This window comes from Hipposideros armiger, unplaced genomic scaffold, assembly GCF_001890085.2.
Source record: "Hipposideros armiger isolate ML-2016 unplaced genomic scaffold, ASM189008v1 scaffold_132, whole genome shotgun sequence".
Taxonomy (NCBI): Eukaryota; Metazoa; Chordata; class Mammalia; order Chiroptera; family Hipposideridae; genus Hipposideros; species Hipposideros armiger.
Window position 1 is genome coordinate 2,985,904 of NW_017731482.1, and position 21,192 is coordinate 3,007,095.

Below are 21,192 nucleotides of genomic sequence, written 5' to 3' on the forward strand. Positions count from 1 at the left end.
AAAACTCTTCTGCATACTCTTATCCATCCCATACAAAACTTTTTTGTATGGACCATACTCTGTCTGTGGGGAATAGGCTCTGGGAAATCTCTGCATATTTTTTCCTTCTAGTCCTATACCCCTGTACTCCCCCCCCTCCCCCGGCCTTGGGTAGTTTCCTCAGATGGTTCACTAATCAGTACATAACTGAATACTTGAGTATGACCCTCTGCAGATCTCTGACGTTTTCTGTGTACACTCTTTTCTAGTGTCATGTGCTGAGAACTCTAGCGATTGTGGTTTCGCTGGATCCCCAACCTTCTCCCCAACTTAGGGAGACCACCTTGTTCTGTTGGGATCCCCCTCTCTGTGCCTTAGCCTGGAAAGTTTCTCCAGGCAGTAAGCTGGGGCAATCATAGGGATCACCTCATATGTTTTCTTACTCTCAGGTATTACTGTCCTTTGTTGCCTGATGGCCATAGCAATCTTGAGAACCATTGTTTTATATGTTTTTTCTTAGTTTTTTCAGGTGGGATTGTAAATCTAGTCTCTGGCCAGAAGTAGGACAAGTTATGCTGATCCTAAGGATTTTGATGTCCTGAAGAGCATTTTAGTAACTTCAGGATAAAAAATGACTTTAATAGAAGGCATGGACTAAACCTTTGCTTGCTACCTCTGTATAATTTCTTTGTTTCCCATTGTTCCCATTCAAATTTGAACTGAGCCAAATTTATGGAAAGCCTACCATGGGCCAGGTGTAGTAGAATGGAAGTTAAAAATATGAATATGATCTGATCCTTTTCCATAGAGTACTTGGGGCTTAGACATGATTAGAGACGTTACATAATATCCTCCATATCATAGCTCTGAAATTGGTAGAACTTGCTTTGAACCAGATCTTTTAGCTTCCAGTTGAATATCTTTTCACTATAGCAGTGTGTACTTATATAATCCCCTACACATGCATATATAGACATAAAAACATACATATATACATGCATATGCCTCATATGCATACATACATGCATGCATACCCTGTAGAACTCAGGAGACCTCATGAACATATAGTCTAAAGACTATAAGACCGTAAAGTCTCATCCTCTTTAGATTGTTTTTTGCTTACCAGTGACTAAAAGACTTACGAGGCATTTGTAAGTGTGCAAGACCGGAGGTCCAATGGGATGAAAAGGGAGGAAAAAGAAGAGTTATGCTGTTTTATGTTTTTGGAACAGACTTCAGGAGTTATAAGTATTAGTATGATGGTAGTAACATGTCTTTGGAGACACTGCAGTAATTTTGTATTCAGTTAAAATTGCCAATCTAGAAGTAAGTCTGTATTTTTTCATTTTCTTCAGATAGTAGGCCAAGTGGAGAAATTTGTTAAGCCAATTCTGAAACATTATACTGAACACCACAACAAGCCAAATTCCTGTCCAGATTAAAACTGGTAAGGGTTACACTACCCTAAAATGAATTGAGAAGCTCTCTGTATTTTCCTGATTTGAGACATTTTATATAATTTAGGTTTAGGTGGTAGCTCTCACCTATAAAACGATCAGGGCCTACAATCCCTCCATCCCTCACGGTATTGTCCTTTGGTTCCCTTTCCAATATCCTTATAATTACTGATCTATTTAGGTTTTCAATCTCTTGTGAGACAGCTTGGTAATTTATAGTTTTCTAAAAGATCATTTACGTTTCCCTTTTCCTGGGTTTTTTAGTTTATTGACATGAAGTTGTATATAGTATTCCTTTTAAATTTAAAAATCTTGCCCATATCGTCGTTTGTCCCCTAAGAAGTTTCTCATTCTGGAGTACTTTTTAATGTACTTCCTCATGTATATATATATATTTTTTAAGATTTTATGGTGGAATTGGGGAAGGGGAACAGCATTGGGGAATCGGGGAAGGGGAACAGACAAGTTACTGTCCTTTTGTTCTTCAGTCTAGTTGTGGAGGATGTCGCTTCACTGGCCCATGTTGGTATTGTGATCATTGTGCTCCTCTGGGCTGAGGTAGATCAGTCACCAGCCATTGGACGGCTGCTCACAGCAGCTCATGGCAGCTCATGGCAGCTACCGGTCGCTCACGCTGGCTGCCAGCCACTCACGGTAGCTTTACGGCAGCTCACTGCAGCCTACGCCGTCGCCGGTAACTCACGGCTGCCCAGCTCCAGGTTGAGCTGTTGTTCACCATCTTAGCTGTAGAGGGCGCAGCGTCACTGGCCCATGTGGGATCCAAAGCAGCGGCCCTGCTGCTCAGAGCTTGCGCTCCCAAGCCAACTCTTAACCAATGAGCCACTTGGCCAGCCCTCCTCATGTACATTTGTTGTACAATGAATATATTTTAAATCCTAGTTACATTTTAGCACATGGATAGTATTATGGAAAAATCTGGAAAGGATTTAGCCTGCTCTTATACCACATGTGGTTCTTCTTGCCTGAAATGAGTTAGTCTACATGTTAACTGGAAATCTGAAGAGTTGATTATTGTTCTATAATTTGCTTCATCAGTGTCGTTTGTTAGTTTTTGAGGGCACCTCTTGGTTAAACCTGACACACTCATTATCACATGCTTTCATACCATGTGATATAACTTTCCCACCCACAATGCTACCATTTACTTTTCCATGAGAGTATGTTAATTTTATAGGTAGCATTGTGTTCTGTCTTACTTGATGCCATTACCATGAGACTTGTGTTCTTCTCAGCTATGTTCATGGTCTACACAGAGGGATGTAGAAACAGGCTTTGGGTAGACTTCTGGTCTTTTGGGAAACTATCATATTTAATAAACTCATCAACAAGTATGTGAGTGATTCCCATGTGTTCAAGACTGCTGTAGGTGCTGTGGAGATGACAAAGATTTCTCAGGCATTTCAAGTCCACAACATTTTGGCTCTAATCAGTCTTCCCAGGCTGCCTCTCGTGACACTGCTCTCATGCACCTTTTGCTTTATTTTACCACCTACTTACTCCCTGTTCTGAACATGCAATGCACCCTGCTCTTTAATGACTTTGAAAAGCTGTTCCCAATCCCCTAAATGGCTATTCTTTTGTGTATAGTGGTCAGAGTGCTTCAAATTGAAACTAAATGCCTTTCCCTTTACTGAGCCATTCCCAAGAACAAGTTATCTCAGACTAAAGTCTTCATTTTGAAAGGGTAATTAGATTTGTAGATCCAGATAATGACTCTAATAAGGTGTTTGACAGCTATGTAAATGAAAGTTTTAGGAGCAAGATGAAGTATAAGCTGGACGATAGTAAAGATAGGATGACTTGTAATTGCTTAATGACTTATTATCTATCACCTTAGAGGGAAATTTCTAACGGCATGGCATAGGGCTCTTTTTTTGATCAGGTCTTGTTTAACATGTCTATTCATTCAGTCTATTCATTGCTCGCCAAATGTTTATTGAATACTGCAGTATGCTGGCGACATAATGGTGAACAAAGGAGACATAGTTCTTCCCTTTACAATATTATAATCTAAGCATTTGAACTAGAACGTAGAAAATTTATACAAAGCTCAAAAATTTAGAAAGCAATGGTAATATGGAGCTCACACAGTTGGTGTTTACTTTGTATAACAAATCAGTATAATGACAACGTTCGTGAACTTGTTGTAATGATGTTGCTAACCTTTTTTGATATCAGCGATTATTCATTATGGATTTGTACCAACTGGACAAACAGTTAACCAACTTGACTATTTGGAAGTGCTGAAAAGACTGCATGAAAAAGTTAGATGACCTGAACTTTTCACCAATTCATGGCTCTTGCACCACAACATTGCACCAGCTCACATGACACTGCATGTGAGGGAGTTTTTAGCCAGTAAACAAATAACTGTATTGGAACACCCTCCCTACTCACCTGATCTGGCCCCCAATGACTTCTTTCTTTACCTGAAGATAAAGGAAATATTGAAAGGAAGACATTTTGATGACGTTCAGGACATCAAGGGTAATACGATGACAGCTCTGACGGCCATTCCAGAAAAAGAGTTCTAAAATTGCTTTGAAGGGTAGACTAGGCACTGGCATCAGTGCATAGCTTCCTAGGGGGAGAACTTTGAAGGTGACCATAGTGATACTCAGCATTGAGATATGTAGCACTTTTTCTAGGATGAGTTCACGAACTTAATTGTCTGACATTGTATAAGAAGATAGCTGGGGACTGGAAAGGTAGAATATATATATTCAATCCATCTTAAACTTCAAGATGAAATTTAATTGGGATAAGGACATAGCCTTATACTTGAGTCCCATAACTAACTATATGAGAAGAGGGAGGCTTGACATATGGGCACAGCCTGAGTAAAAAAGGATGTGTAGAGCCTTTAGTCAATAGTCAAATCAGTGTTAATGATCAGTGGAATGTGACTGCCAGAAAAATTCAAGCTATGTTTGACAGACATATAGTATCTAGAATGAGAAATGACAGACCTCCTCTGCTTTGTTCCAGGTAGACATATCTGGATTGCTATGTGCATTTATAAAAATCACTCTAAGAGAGATTTTGACCATCAAAGTTTGTACTCTAATACAATGTGATTTGCAAACTTTAAAAACATGTTCTCAAGGCAGCTTTCCAGGAGTTTTTCTGTTCTTGATACAATTATAAGAAAAGTTGAGTAAATTTATCAGTTAACAGATATTTCATAGAACCTGAAAAAAACATGTTATTTATTGTCTACTGTGCTAAGAGAAGGGGTGAGATGGGCCTCGTCCTGTTCCTGAGAGAGGGAAGGAAAGTCATATGTATTGAAGGTCTGTACCAGGTGCTCAGGAGCACAAACACTAATAAGATGTAGATTTAGGTTTTCAAGGCATATGAAATCCGTGTGGAGAAAGGCAGTACACAGACGCTTACAGCATGATGTGAACACTGGATCGAGCCATGTTCCCAGGGCTATTGAGGAGAACCACAACTCAGATAAGATGATAGCCTTACTAAATATTAACTATTCCTGGGCTTCTACCTGAGTTCTTTCTCTTCCAAAAGGAATTTCTGAGTCTGTTTGTACTGGTAAGTACTCTGGTCTTTTTATACTGCAACCTAAATAGTCTTAAATTTAAAGTGTGCTTTTGGTCAAGTCTCCAGTTTAAAACTTATTCCATTGCCTTGGGAAGAAAACTCTTTAGCCTGATATACCAGGTCTTCAAAATCTGGTCTCTGCCTAACTTTATACCCTCATCTCTTCCCACCCCCCGCAACCCTCCCTTATGACCCTGTGCTCCAGCCTTTGCAAGCTGCTTGCAGTTCTTGAAAAGGTTGTGCTACCTTTTTTCTGTTATACTTTTCCTTTTGTCTGAAATAGGTTTCTTCTTTTTTACCTATCTAATTCTTACTCTTCCTTTTAATATGGGCTTAGTTTTTACTTCTTCCCAGAAGACCTTTGCTTCCACTATACCCTTAAAAAAGATGCCTCTTCTCTATGTTCAACTGTTACCCTATGTATACCTCTATCATAGTATGGTTCACATGATTATAATTGTTTATATACCCATTTCTCCTCAAAATTTGAGCATTATGAATATAAGCATATATTTAATGTATATCTCTGATCTCTGTGTTTTCATTACCTAACATGGGCATGGGCTTTTTATTTATTTAAATGTTTGTTGCATGAGTATGTAAATAAATTGTATGTTTCTGGAGAGCATAGACTGTTTTCAGTGTCTTTTCTCTCAACAACAAACTCAGTATTAGCAACATGGGAAGTGCTCAAAGTGTGCTTCACTTTGTGAAGATAGGCTGACTGAATAAACTAAAAGATATGTTGACTGTTACCATATGAGGGATTAGGCTAAAGGTTTACAAAGTGCAGATGTTGACTAATGTGACAGTGTGCTCTGTAAATGAAATCATGAAGAGATGATTTTCGAGCTGGCCTTGAAAGAGAGGTAGTCAAGAGTTGGATTGGAAAAGAGTATTAGTATTCTATTGATAGATAATAAATTATTATTTAGTGGCTTAAAATGCCCATGTATTATCTTGTGGTTTCTTTAGATCAGAACTTTGGAGTACTGTGGTGATTCATGACTATTATGGTGTCTATATTTATTTGACTAGAATTATAATATATATATATGTATATATATATATGTATATATATTGAAAATTGTACTTAGTGTGGAAAAAATTATAGGACAGTCTTTTTAGTCACCAGAAAAATCATCCATTGTATCATTAATGGAAGGTGTTAGAAACATGATTAGAAGTACATACGTGTTTGTTAACTACTTGGGGTATATTACATAAGGAACTGTATAAACCAGAGGTCGGCAAACTGCTGCTCGCGAGCCACAGGCAGCTCTTTGGGTACATTCCATCTCAAAAATTTGCCGACCCCTGGAAGAGCCAATCCTGTCCCTCACAACAATTTAAAAATTATTCGAGAGACATAAATATATTTTTACATAATCACCATTATGTGAATAATACCTGTAAAAATTTTATAAATGAAACTATGATAGTTTTATTTTCATTTTCAGTTTTATTTCAGAGCCACATGTACGTACCCAAAGAGCCGCATGTGGCTCGCGAGCTGCAGTTTCTTGGCGGCTCTTCTGTCTCAAAAGTTTGCCGAGGGCCAGTTGAGTGGTGCATTTGTTAAGAGCTGGCTTGGGACGCCAGAGGGCCCTGGTTCGGCTCCCACATATGCGGGCCAGTGACACTGCCCTCTGCAGCTAAGATGCTGAACAACAGCTCAACCTGGAGCTGGGCTGGCCTGCTGCAGTGGATTGCCATGGGCTACCGTGTGTAGCCAGCAGCCAGCAGCTGCCCTGAGCGGCTGTCCAGAAGCCGGCGACTGATCTGCCTCACCCGGGAAGAGCGCAATAATGGTGCCAACTTGGGCCAGTGAAGCAACGTCCTCCACAACTAGACTGAGGAACAAAAGGACAGCAACTTGTCTGTTCCCCTTCCTCCAATTCCCCAGCACTGTTCCCATTCCCCTATTCCCCAATAAAAATCTTAAAAAAAAAAAAAGTTTGCCGACCTCTGGTATAGATAATCAAACACCAGCTATTAGAGAGCCTAGAGTGATCTACAACATTTTGTGTCTATCAGAGATGAAGAAAGGTAAAGTGGATAGGTATAGCTGCATTAGACAGCACTAATCTTTTAATTTAGAAGTTTGTAGATTGTGATATTTCTAGTTGTCTTTAAGGGAATTTAAGCATAGACTTGCATCAAATCCTCTGTAATTGCAATGTAAATGAAAACTTGTTTATTTCTGTTAGCCTATGAGTAGAGAAACTGGAGAACTGGACTGTGTTGCTGGTTGGGGCAAAGTCTATCTTCTCTTTCCCTTCTTTGACTAGGAAGGTTGTTGACATGTTGCAATGTGCTTAGCGATGTAGGTGATATGAGACTATGGATATAGCTCTATAAGGCGGGCATTAAGGAGACTGGGCAGATAAGCTACAATTAGTACTGACCAAATGATGACCAGGGCTACCGTTGGTACCAAGTAGAAAGTGGGGTAGAAAGTGGAATTGAGAGGAGCAAGAGTTGAAGCTTAGGAACCAGTTAGGAGGCTGTTGGTTAGGTAAAAGATGATGGTGGCAGTGGACATGGAGAGAAGTGAATACATTTGAAATGGCTTTAGTCAAGTCCGTTGCTAATCTTTGGATACTGTCTAGGTCTTAGGTTACTTGATTTTATGACAGTGATCATTCCTTCCTTGAGACATTCTGTTCCTTTGACTGCTGTTAATACTAACTGTCCCAGCTGTCCTACTTTTCTGGATATCTGGGGTTAGAATTTTTTGTAGCTTTTTATTTCTGTTTTTTCTAATTTTTAAAATATTGATATTCCTCAGGATTCTGTTCTAGGCTCTGTTCTCTCTCATATTCTCTCTGTCTTCCAAAATGGTCTCACTCACTTTCATGGTGTTAATAACCAATTGTGCACTAGTGATTGCCATGTTTTCATCTCTAGCCTAAGTTTGTCTCCTAAGCTCCAGATCCTCATATTCAACTCATATTCAGCATCTTCTCTTGGATGTTGCACAGGCACCTGAAACTAAAAATAGAACTGTTTTCTCAAAACTGTTCATCTCATGATCCCCATCTCAATAAATGACATCACCATCTTCCTGGTACCCCCAGCCCTATACTAGCTATCATTTTTTTTCTTATTCTTTTGCAGTATAACTTATATACAATAAAATACAGAGAACTTAAGTGTATAGTCTGATGAGTTTTGACAAATACACACACCCATGTTGTTTGTCATCATGCAATCAAGATATAGAATATTTATTATTATCCAGAAAATTCCCACATACCCCTTTGCCATTCTTACGTCCTCACTTCCACCCCTGGCTGAGTCACTTTTCTTAAATGCCTCCTCATTTGTTAGCTTTTCCTGTTTTTGAACTTAAAAATGGAATCTCATGTGTATCCTTTTGGTTTCTGACTTCTTTTTTTCAACATAACAATTTTTGAAATTTATCCGTGTAGTTGTATAGATCAGCAATTTATTCCATTTTATTGCTGAGTGGTGTTTCTATGAATATGCCACAATTTGCATTACTTTGTTGATGGACCTTTGAGTTGTTTCTATCTTCTAGGAATATCCTAACAAAAGTCTTTTGTAGTTACATGCTTTTATTTCTCTTGTTATACCTAAGAGTGGAACTACCTACACATACGAGGTGAGATGAAACAATAAAGTGAATGTTTAAAAAAAAAATTTATTACAGTAAAAGACACATTGCCATTAATCCCCCTCAAAATACTCCCACTCACTTCAAACACACTTATCTCATCATTGTTGCCACTTTCTGAAGCAGTTCTGAAAGTCCTCTTTCGTGTCTTTAGTTGCATTATCGTGGCTGCCTTGATGTCCTGAATCATTTTGACTTTGGGGAAAAGCCAGAAGTCACACAGTGCCAGATCTAGTGAATAAGGTGGATGAGGACACACTGTAATGTTTTTGTTTGACAGAAATTGCCGTATACCGCATGATGCCGTGTGACACGGAGCATTGTCATGATGGAGGATGATTTACTTTAAAACACACCTTCTCCCAGCTGTAGCTCACACTTGACTGACTACACCGAACAAGTTGAAACTTGTTGCACACTGTTACTAAGGTTTGATATGCCACTTCCTATATTGAAGATTCCTGCCTTTCTGTTGGATGGCACTTGGCAGCAGCATTCACCATATTTTGTGATCACAACAGAAAGGCTCTGTATCACACATCGCTTCTGGTACTGCACTTTCTGTCAAATAAAAACATTACGGTGTGTCTCATTCACCAGATCTGGCACCGTGCAACTTCTGGTTCTTCCCCAAAGTCAAAATGATTCAGGACATCAAGGCAGCCACGATAATGCAACTAAAGACACAAAAGAGGACTTCGAGAACTGCTTCAGAAAGTGGCAAGAATGATGGGATAAGTGTGTTTGAAGCGAGGGGGAGTATTTTGAGGGGGATTAATGGAAATGTGTATTTTATTGTAATAATTTTTTTATTTAAACATTCACCGTATTGTTTGATTACACCCTGTATGAGAGATGTATATTTAATTTATTAGAAATTACCAAATAATTTTCCAAAATAGTTATACATTTTTACAATCCTACTAGTAATGTTTGGAAGTTCCAGTTGCTCTACTCTTTGCCATCATTTGGTATTGTCAGTAAATTCTAGTTATAGTAGGCTTATATTTGTATATCATTTTTATTTTAAATTTTAATTCTGATGATTAATGATATTGAGCACCCTTTCACAGCTGATTGCCATTCTTATATCTTTTTTTGTGACGTGTTTATTCAAATATTTTGTTCATTTTTATTTATTGGGTTGTTTTGTATTTTTATTGTTGATACATATAATATTTTTCCCATTCTGTTTCTTGATTTTTTTATCAGTAATGCCTTTTGCTGAGTAGAAGTTTTAAAATTTGATAAGGTATGATATATCAGGTTTTTATTTTATGGATAGTGCCTTTGTATTCTGTTTAGGAAACCTTTGCCTAATACAAGATCATGAGTCTATTTTCCTACACATTATTCTAGAAGCTTTATAGTTTTAGCTTTTACATTTTGGTCTTTGATCCATTTCAGATTAATTTTTGTGTATGATGTGAGGTAGAGATTAAGGTTCATTTTTTTCCCCCTTATCAAAATCTAGTTATTTCAGTATCATTTTTTGACATAGCTTTTCTTTATCAGAAAATAAATTGATTATATATAAATGGGTGTAGTCTGTAATCTGAATTCTATTTCATTGATGTGTTTGTTTAGCTTTATGCAACTGCTACTGCTTTACAAACTAGAACCTTATGATAAGTCATAAAATCTGGTAATGTAAGCCTTTCAACTTTGTTCTTCTTCAACATTTTTTTGGCTACTCTAGCACTTCTATATTTTCATATCAATTTTAGAATTACCTTATTAAAAAGAAAAAACTGCTAGAGTTTCAATTGGGATTGCATTGCCTATATAGATAAATTTCAGGGAGACTTGATTTCTTTTTTTTAATTAAATTTTTTTTTCAGTTACAATTGACATATAATATTACATTAGTTTCAGGTGTATGACATAGTGATTAGAAATTTATATAAATTATGACGTTATCACCCTGATAGAGATTTCACTTCTTAACAATGGTGAGTTTCCCAGTCTGTGAAATGGTATATGTCTCCATTCATTTAAGTATTTTCATTTAGTTCAGCAGTGTTTTATAGTTTTCAGTGTTTAGGTCCTTTACCTCTTTCATTATATTTATTCCTAGTTATTTGTTGATATTTTATAAAAATATCCAATTGGTATTTATATTTTAATCTGTAATTGCAACCTTGCTGTCATCATACACCAAAATTAACTGAAAATGGATCAAAGACCTAAATATAAGACCTGAAACAATAAATTGCATAGAAGAAAATATAGGTACTAAACTTATGGACATTGGTTTTAGAGAGGATTTGATAAATTTGACCTCCAAGGGACGTAAAAGCAAAAATAATTAAATGGGACTATATCAAACTAAAAAGCCTCTGCACAGCAAAAGAAACTGTCAGCAAAACAAAGAGGCAGCCAACCAAATGGGAGAAGATATTTGCAAATAATGCCTCTGATAAGGGGCTAATATCCAAAATATATAAGGAACTCATACAATTCAACAACAAAAAAGCAAACAATCCAATTAAAAAATGAGCAAAGGACCTGAAGAGACACTTCTCCCAAGAAGACATACAAACAGCCAACAGATACATGAAAAGATGTTCAACTTCACTAGCTATTAGGGAAACACAAAACCACAATAAGGTACCAACTCACACCTGTAGAATGGATATTATCGACTAGACAAATAATAATTGTTAGAGAGGTTGTGGGGGGAAGAGGAACCCTCATGGAGTGATGTTATGGGTTTTTTGTTTTTAATCATTAACAGGTATTGAATTTTGTCTAATGCTTTTTGGGGGCCGTCTTTTGAAATGTTCATATGAGTTTTTGCCTTCATTCTGTCATGCATTTATGTTCATTTGTGATATTGTCTGTAATTTCTTTTCTTGTCATATTGTTATGTTTTGGTGTCAGGGTTATGCTCGCCTCATAAAACGACTGAAAAGAGTTCCCCTCTTTGAAAGATTTTTGTTAAGACTAGTATTTCATCAATGAAGCCATCTGAAACTAGAGTTTTCTATGCGAAAAGACTTTTAACTACAAATTTAGTTTGTTTTACTAATAATGGCTATTCAGATTTTCTGTTTTGTTTTCCAAACTTACGACTTTTAAGCAATTCAACTATTTCATCTAAGTTGTTGAATTTATTGACATAGTGTTCATAATTTCACCTCAATTTCCTTTAAATGTCTATATTATCTGTAGTGATGTCTTCTCTTGCATTCTTGATGTTGGTAATTTTTTTCAGGCCTCATTCTTTATCTCTTGTTCTCTCCACCTTTTCATGTCTACACTATCTTGTTGTTATTTCCCCTTAGGGCAATGCCTAAATCTTTGCTAGGACTATTGCAATAACCTCCCAGTGGCCTTTTCAGTTTACAGTCTTCATTCTCTGTGTCCCATTTATCTTATTACAGAAAGAAAGATCTTTCTAAAGTGCAAATGTAATTAAATCTTTCCCAGCTTAAAACTTTGTAATGGTTTCCTAATACCTTTGGAATAAAAACCTAAGCTTCTTCATATGGAATACAAAACCATGAATGATAAGGTCTCTATTTCTTGCAGTAGGCTCCTGTATTTCCCTATTTGCTTTCCCTTTTTATCTCTCCTTGTAATCCACAGGGAACTATACTGCACGGCTTTTCTAGAGGTTTTAATTTGTTATACTTCATCTTAAAATTGAATGCAGCATTTCAGATGTGATAAGATCAATACTTAGTAGACAAAAATTGTCTCCTAACTACTCCTTTACTGAGATTATTGTTAATATCTCATTGGTATTGTCTTAATGTGTATTAATATTTATTTGACATAATACCTTATATTCAATGTATCTTTACATTCACAGCAATATCTAACCACAAAGCTTTATTTTTAGCCCAGTTTCAATTTTACTATTATCTCATGTCATATGAAGAAATAGGGATGCATCTATTTGCTATATTCAGAATACCTATCAGATAGCTGCTTGATCCCTTCTCCCCACACCAGTGATGGTGAGTTCTGTTTCAGCTTGGGAGTGTTAGTGTTTGTGTTGACCAGAAACTCAGATGACTAGATTTATATATATTTCTTTCATTATAACATCATTTCATAATTTGCAAAATTAAGAAACATTCCTTTGAAACTGGCTAGCTGGTTTGGAGGTAAAGCAGTGTTTCTTTTCTTGTCAGTCCTTCACCTTCTGAGACTCGGGAGAATCAGGATGTCCCATGTTATATTTAAAAGCCTAAACACTTCAAACTTTTATTCTTCTGTTGGGCTTGAAAGGGGGACGTTATTAGCTCTGTCTTGATGTAGCATGGGCCCTGAAAGTCTATTTGGATAACACTGAAGATTGGAGGAAATGTGACTCTGTCTGTGTGTTTTAAGCCCCTAAGGTAAGATCAGAAAGCGTCTGGGGCAGTGAGAGCCAAATAGTTGAAGTCATACATTAATTATGGTCATGAATCATTTTTATTTTTAAAGTCTTTACCATTTGACAAGGTTGTTTGCATAGTACCAATGAGCTTCAGACAGCATTTTCCCCCTTTTAAAGTAACAGGCTATTTTGTTGATTTCTCTTCTAGGTTGATAATGCCTGTCATTATTAGAAATTTGATAATGTTCTTAGTAAAAATTGCTTGTTTCCCTACTTGAAGGAGCGTTCTTTAATTTATGTAACCTTTGTCTTAAATATAATATTTTAAAATGATAAATATAGAAAACTATCATGTAAATCTTTCAGTCTCCCACAAATATTCACAATAAAAAGTAATCAAATCTTGGGAGTATGCGTTTATATTCAGACATTAGTTGACATTGAGTCAGCAAGTATATTTTGAGTGCCTCCTTTGTGCCACATTATGTGCTAAGCATTGCAAATGTATATGAAAAGAGATTTTTTTCTCTCTTAGAAAGATCTAGTAAGGAAGTAGACAAGGAAATAAGCAGTTGCTGCAAAATGTGGTTGTATAATCTTTGTTAGTAGTGTTGTATACATGGTGCCACAGATTTCCAGAGGAAGGAGTGCCTCTACCTGTCTGGAATAATCACGCAAGTCCTTTGAAGAATAGGTTACGCTTGAGCTGCCTCTTAATGGATTTAGGTGTGTACTGATCTGTGAAGAGACAGGGAAAACATGTAGGCAGTTAGAACAGCTCACTCAAAGATACAGAAGCAAGAAATGGTGTGATGTGTTTGGAGAATTGTCTGTGGGTTCAGTATTGCTGGAGCTGAGTATGCAAGGTTGGGAATATCAGGAAATGGGGCTGGAGATTTTACATTGGGACAACATCACAAAGGGCCTTTCCTTGCTTTTAAATTTCTTTAGAGCAACCTTTGTAGATTATTACTATCAAGAGAGTGTATATATTGGGTTGTTGGAAAAGTCATGATGTATTTTGTCTATATTTTTCATTGCAAAAATGTGTCATGACTTTTCTGACAACCCAATACATACACATCCGAATAAGTGGCAATAGAACCTTATCGGTATAATCTCTTCTACTGGATTCCTTAGGAGCCCTGAGGAAATTGCTGAATAACTCATCTCATGAGCAATCTAGCCACAATAAAAGTTGCTCCCTTTTAGATGACTTAAGAAATCCTTAATAACTATCAGGCAATTTCCAAAAGTGCAGAATATGTCATGAATAATTTTAACGTGGTTTCAATAATAATAATAATAATAATAATAATAATAATAATGTTGGAAGAGGAATTGATGCCATCAAATCCCTAATAAAATTAACCTCCTTATATATATGAAGTACAATCAAACAACATGGTGAATGTTTAAATTTAAAAAAATTTATTGCTGTAAAAGACACATTGCCATTAATCCCCCTCAAAATACTTTAGTTGTGCCATGACAGCACAACTAAAGACATTCATGAAAGAGGACTTCCAGAACTTGCTTCAGAAAATGGCAAGAAAGATGGGATAAGTGTGTTCAAAGTGAGAGGGAGTATTTTGAGAGGGATCAATGACAATGTGTAATACATTTTTAAAAAAATTTAAACATTCATCATATTTTTTTAATCACACCCCGTATTGGTGAAATTATATGACATTTGTCTTTCTCTCTCTGAATTACGCCACTCAGCTCAATGCCTTCCTATGTCTATCCATGTTGTTGGAGATGGCAAGATTTCATTCTTTCTTATGACCAAGTAATATGTCATTGTATATATGTACTACTTCTTCTTTATTTTTCATCCATTGATGCACACCCAGGTTGCCTCCATATCTTGGCTTTTGTAAATAATGCTGCAACAATCATGGATGCACATGTCACTTCAAAGTAGTATTTGGCGTTTCTTTGGATAAATACCCAGAAGTGGAATTACTGGATCCTTCCTTATCGCTTGTTAAAGCCTTTGTTTTAAAGCCGGTTTTGCCTGGAATTGCTACCCCGCTGTTTTTTTAATTTATAATTTCATGAAATATCTTTTTCTATCCCTTTACTTTCATTCTGTGAGTGTTTTTCGATGTGAAGTGAGTCTCTTGTAGGCAGCATATATAAGAGTCCTGCCCTCTCATGCATTCAGCCACCTGATCTATGTCTTTTGATTGAAGGATTTAAACCATTTACATTTAAAGTATAGATAAATATGTAGTTATTTCCATTCTTTTTTTTTTTAATTTTTTTTTTCTCATTTTAAAGAAGTCCCTTTTAAGATTCGATGTAGTAATACTGGTTTGGCAGTGATGAACTCCTTTAGCTTTTTCTTGTTTAGGAAGTTTTTTATCTGTCCTTCGATTCTAAATGATAGCTTTGCTGGGTAATGTTGGTTGTAAGTCCTTGCTTTTCATAACTTCGAATAATTCCTGCCAATCCCTCTGGCCTGCAAAGTTCCTGTTGAGAAATCAGTTGACTGTTTTATGGGAGCCCCCTTGTAGGTAACTACTGCTTTTCTCTTGTTGCTTTTAAGATTTTTCCTTTGTCTTTAACCGTTGGCATTTTAATTATGATGTGACTTGGTGTGGGCTTCTTTGGGTTCATCATGTTTGGGATTCTGTGCTGACTGAGCTTGTAGGTCTATTTCCTTCGCCAGGTTAGGGAAGTTTTCGTCATTATCTTTTCAGATAGGTTTTCAATTCCTTGCTCTCTGTCTTCTCCTTCTGGTACACTTGATGTTGTCCCAGAGGCCCATTAAACTATCCTGATGTTTTTGGATTCTTTTTTTTTTTTCCTGTTCTTATTGGGTGTTTTCTGCTACCTTAACTTCTAAATCACCGATTCAGTCCTCTGCTTCCTCTAATCTGTTGATTCCCTTTAATGTATTCTTTATTCCAGTTGTTATTTCATTTCTGACTGATTCTTTTTATGTTTTCTGTCTCTATTTTATGTTTCCTGTCTCTTTATTGAAGTTTTCCCTGAGATCACTGAGTTATAACCAATATATATTAATTATATATATATTGGTTATATATATATAATTATATATATAATTATAAAATTATAACCAATTTTTTGAACTCCACATCTGGTAGATTGCCTGTCTCCATTTTGTTTAGTTCTTTTTCTGGGGCTATGTTCTGTTCTTTTATTTGGGACATGTTTCTTTGTCTCCCCATTTTGACTGCCTCCCTGTGTTTCTGTGTATTAGGTAGGGCTTCTATGTCTCCTGGTCTTAGTAGAGTGACCTTATGTAGTAGGTGTTCTGTGGGGTCCAGTAGTGCAGCCTCTGTGGTCAACTGAGCTGGCTGCTCCAGGTGTGTCCCTTGTGTGGATTGTTTATGCCCTCCTGTTATAGTTGAGCCTTCATTGCTGTTGGCACATCAGTGAGATAGATTCACGCTGATTGGCTGTGAGGACTGGCTGTGATTACAGTGGAGGAGCTGTTGTGCAGGGATTGACCCCACCGAGTAGGATTCGCTGTAGCAGGGCTATGGTTTCTGCCAAGTCTGCCCTTTAGGTGTGTTATTTGTGGAGGTGGTTGTGTGGTGCTCTGGTGTGGTCTCAATCTGGCCATGGTGTGTTTTTCTGGGGCCTCATGGGAGGGACTCTGTTGCAGGCCAAGGTCAGCCACTGCCTGTGCCCTGCCCAGAGCTACGTGGTATGAGCTACAGAGTGATCTGCAGATGGTTGCCACTTATGCTAGGCTTGGAGGTGCCTGGGAGAAGCTAAATAGTAAACCGAGTGTGGCTACCACTAAAGCCGAGGTATGGGGCACACAGAGGCCAGATGCTGCTTGTTTTTGGCTTGTGAAGCATTGCGAGATTTTTAGGAAAGTCTACAGCATGAGCCAAGATAAGCCTTTGTATGGAAAAGCCACTGGAAGCAGCTTGGGTGGGCCCATAAATTGGGTGGGGCAGGGTCTCAGGGCATCACCAGGGCAGGGCAAACATTGTTAGGTTGATGGAGTCTCAGATATGGCACCTACCTACTCATGTAGGCTGGATTTGGGGAAAGCTCAACAAAGGAACGCTGGCTTCTGCCAGCATTTCTGTCTGGGTGAAAGCTGCCCCTCCGTCTCTCACCTTGAAGCCCGACAATTAATTTCCTCCCTATATACTCCTGGTGCCTTTTGAGCTGCTGTCCCAGCACTGGAGCTCAGAGAGTAAGTCTGTCACCTTGTGAGTTCATGCATGGTCCCTTTAAGAGGAACAATCTGTTGGTTTTCACAGTCAGAAATTATAGGGACTTCTCTTTCTGGCACTAGGAGCCAGGGCTGGGGTCCTGCTGTGGGGCTATGACCACCTTGCTCCTCAGGGGGAACCTCTGCAGCTGAGATATCCCTCCTGATTTTTAACTGCCACATGTGGGTGTGGGGATCAGACCATTTTGTGTGTTTGCCACTCCTGCCACTTTGGACATGGCTTCTCTATATATGCTTAGTTACAGGACTTCTGTTCAGCTAGATTTCATGTGACTCTCAATGAAGGTTGTTCTGTAGTTTAGTTGTAATTTTGATGTGGTCGTGGGAGGAGATCAGCACAGCACTTACCTACTCCACCATCTTGACTGGAAGCTACCAATTTGACCATTTTTAATAGGTAAATGTATAGGATCTATATAATTTGAAGACAAAGAGACCAAAAAACCCCCACAAACCCATAATTAAACCAAAAAATAAAATAGCTCTTAATTTTTTCAATGTTGCTTGTTTCAACGTGGCTGCTACTTTAAATCGTCAGCTTTCTTACCTGAGACTATTAATTATTTTTGTGTGCGTGTGGATACCCATAGTAATATTCAGCCTCGACAGCAGTGATGTTCTTCTGGTGACTTCAGCAATCCACATAACTTCTCTTGGACCTCAGTTTCCACATCTGTGAAATGATAGGGTTCAACCAGATAGGGTCTCTTGCAGATGCCTATGTGTTCTTCATTTTAGCTCTCAATGCATCAGTGGCAGTCAGGCAGGTGCACCAAGGGTATTTTTAGAGCGTTTTGTGTTTCATTGTAAATGTGCTAGAGAATTGTTAAACATTGAGTTTGGGTTCATTATTAATTGTGTTTATCATGGAGGGTTTGTCCTCATTTCGTTCCATTTATATCTGTGGCTCTGTGTTGAGAGCTTATAGTTAACTCCAATTTTTCTCCAACTTTTTATTTCTAGGCTTCATAGAGCCCAGTGTGCAATTAAACAGACTCAGGTAACTGTTCAGAAAATTGGAAAGGAAATTGAAGAAAAACTACGACTCGCATCTGCAAGCAATGAGCTGGTACGTTTTTATATATTTGCCTGTTTAAACTTCTTGATTTCTAAATATGATCATCATAGCCTTCTTATATTAATTTATTTCCCCCCAAAAAAACTTTAGGTAGTTTTTTTCTTTCATTTCTTTTCTCTTAATGTTTCACTGAGACTTGTATTGGCATTTAAATGTTGGAAACTTTCTCATCTGCTAATAATATAACATACAAGGTGCCTGCCTTTTTCTGCTACATGAAACTTTAGATTACATAAAATTACTTAAAAGGTAATTAAAAGCTCTTTAATTACTGTCTTATAATTGTGAACTCTAGATTGAACTGTATAGTGAATGAAAAGTAGCTGCCAGAAGAAAAACAAAAAACTTTAGGAACTAACCTACTATTAAAAGATGAATTTAAAATTATTTGGATTGAACCTCCTAATAAGCTGGTTTATAGACAATGTTCTCTTTTAGGGAAGATTCTTTTAATGAGTCATTTCCAAAGAAATGGAAATTCCATTCCAAATGGACAGATTTAAGATATAGCTTGGTTTTCTTTTCTAGTGGAGGGGAAAAAAAATTTTAGAATGAATTTTAGATTCTGTCTTTGTAAGCACAGTTGCGGTTATAACTAATAAAATGAGCTTTTCTCAGAATGAGGCCATGTGGCTATGGATAGCTTTTGATGGAATTTGTGCTATGGGTTATGATACATATAATTCAACTCCTAAATGAAGTCCTGACTAAAAATCTTTAAGTATTTGTTTGCATAAACTCATTCTCTTAGATAAACAGTGTCTTCCAGTTGTCACTTTTAGCACTTGGCAGAGGGGCTTATATCCCCAAATAGAAATTTCATGTTTCCTTGAAGATTTGCCCAAGATAATTTAATAGATGAACTATAGAAAAGCAGCAATGCAGTTAACCTACACAGACTTCTCACTCATGGAATTTGAAATTAGTGAAGGAAAACCTATTTAAACTATATAAAATTGGCGATTTTGACCTATAAATAAGAGTTTCATATAGTTCGACGTAATATATAAAATGGCTAGTGCTGTGCCTTGCACATAGCAGGCATACAAAATATGGTAGCTGCAATAACTATGGTAGTAATGCTATTTATATGACTTTTCTTGCCTATGGAAAATCTTCCATTTTGGAGAAGCTGTTAACTCACCTCTTGTAACTTAGGCCTAATAAAGGACCAAATTCCAGACCACAAATATATTGCAGGAGGATAAGAAACAGCTACTTGTAATCCTTTCTATAGCATACAAAAATGCCACATTTTTAGAACCTTTGTCGGGGGGAAATTGCTAGGTCTTATTTTCTTATTTTCCTCTCCCAAGGCAAGACTGGGAAATTATTTCATTAAATAACTGCATATGCTTTGTCTCAGTATGAAAAAAATGTATGTTTAATCCTATTTTTCTACAACATAAGTGGTGACATACAGAGCAAGGTGATAGAATGTATGAGTTTGAAGAGGTCAGGTTCAGAGGTTCACTGTGGGGTTTTATGCTGCCTTGTCAACAGCATTGGAAAAAAATCATTGGATTTTTGAACTAGAAGTGAACCTAGAAATCTAGTTCCCTTGTAAATAAACGCACTTAAAACCACACCTACCTGAGTACATGCTATCCCTTTCTCTGCTTTATTTTTATTTATACTATTTATTATCCTTAAATATGTTATATACTTTTACATTTGTGTCTTGTCTCTCTCTAAACTGTGTGAGGGGAGGAATTTTTGTCTGTTCTTTTTCCCCACTGCTATATTCCAGTGTCTAGAGAAGTCTTCAAAATAGGTGCTCAATAAATATTTGTTGAATTTCAGAATCAATCTAGTGTAATTTCCTTTTGTAAAAGGACAGGAAAAATGAGGTTTGAAGAAAGGAAGCAACTCTCCCATAATCACTTGAGAAAGAAATTTGGGTTTACTTGTCTCCTTTCCGGGAATAATGCCATGTACATGTTTATGATCTACTTTAAGATTTACCTGTAGCAAATTAGGTACTTTATTATCTTTTTTTCCGTATTCCCTTTCCATATTGGCCCAAGGTCATCATACTCTAACCCAACCATTCTCAATGTATAAGAATTAATTGTAATTTTAGCCTAAGTATACAGTCAGAAGGCATATTTGATGCTGAAAGAAATAAGATTACCTTCCAAGATCAAATGTAATTAACATTGTTATAAGAAATTAGGTTCATACTTGATGACTTTCAAAGATTTGGCATCTTCTCACAGTACATCAATGTCCAACATAATTTTTTTTAGCATCTAGTTATGCTTCTTATGAAATTTCTGCTGTTGTCATCTTGAATTTTTGTTTATATGTTTTGGATTTTGTTATATGCCTTTCCTGTATCTGTTGAGATAATTGTATGTTTCTTCTCTTACATTATGATCGTGAAATACATTGATTGATCTTTGACTATTAATCCAACTTTGCATTCTTGGGGAAAGCCCCTCTTGTTAATGATGAATTATTCTTTTTATGTGTATTACTAGATTTAATTTTCTAACTTTTTAAAGGATTTTGCATCTGGTATATTCATGAGGATTATTGATCTGTAATTTCGTTTTCTTATAATCTCTTTATCTGCCTTTGTTGTCAGGGTAGTGTTGACCAAATCTCGTGAGTTGGGAAGGATTCCCTCTTCTATTTTCTGGAAGAATATATATAAAATTGGAATTATTATTAAATGTTTGGTAGAATTTACCTGTGAAGCCATCAGGGTCTGGAGTTTTCTTTATGGATTTTGAACTAGGAATTCAGTTTTTTAATACTTGTATGGTTATTGAAGTTTTCTACTTCTTGAACTTTGGTAGCTTATGTCTTTCAAGGATTTGTGCATTTCATTTAAGAGGTCAGTCATTTTAATTTTAACTATTCCAATGGGTATGCAGTGTTTTCTTTTTTTTTTTT

General features: G+C 36.8%; 1 protein-coding gene across 1 annotated transcript in view; it reads left to right on the forward strand.

Moving 5' to 3' along the window:
* UVRAG (UV radiation resistance associated) overlaps positions 1-21,192 on the forward strand; it is a 303,298-nt gene that overhangs the window by 114,202 nt on the left and 167,904 nt on the right. The window contains exon 7 of the mRNA XM_019649399.1: positions 18,177-18,282. Coding sequence (XP_019504944.1) covers positions 18,177-18,282 — 106 coding nt within the window. The remainder of the gene's footprint in view (positions 1-18,176; positions 18,283-21,192) is intronic.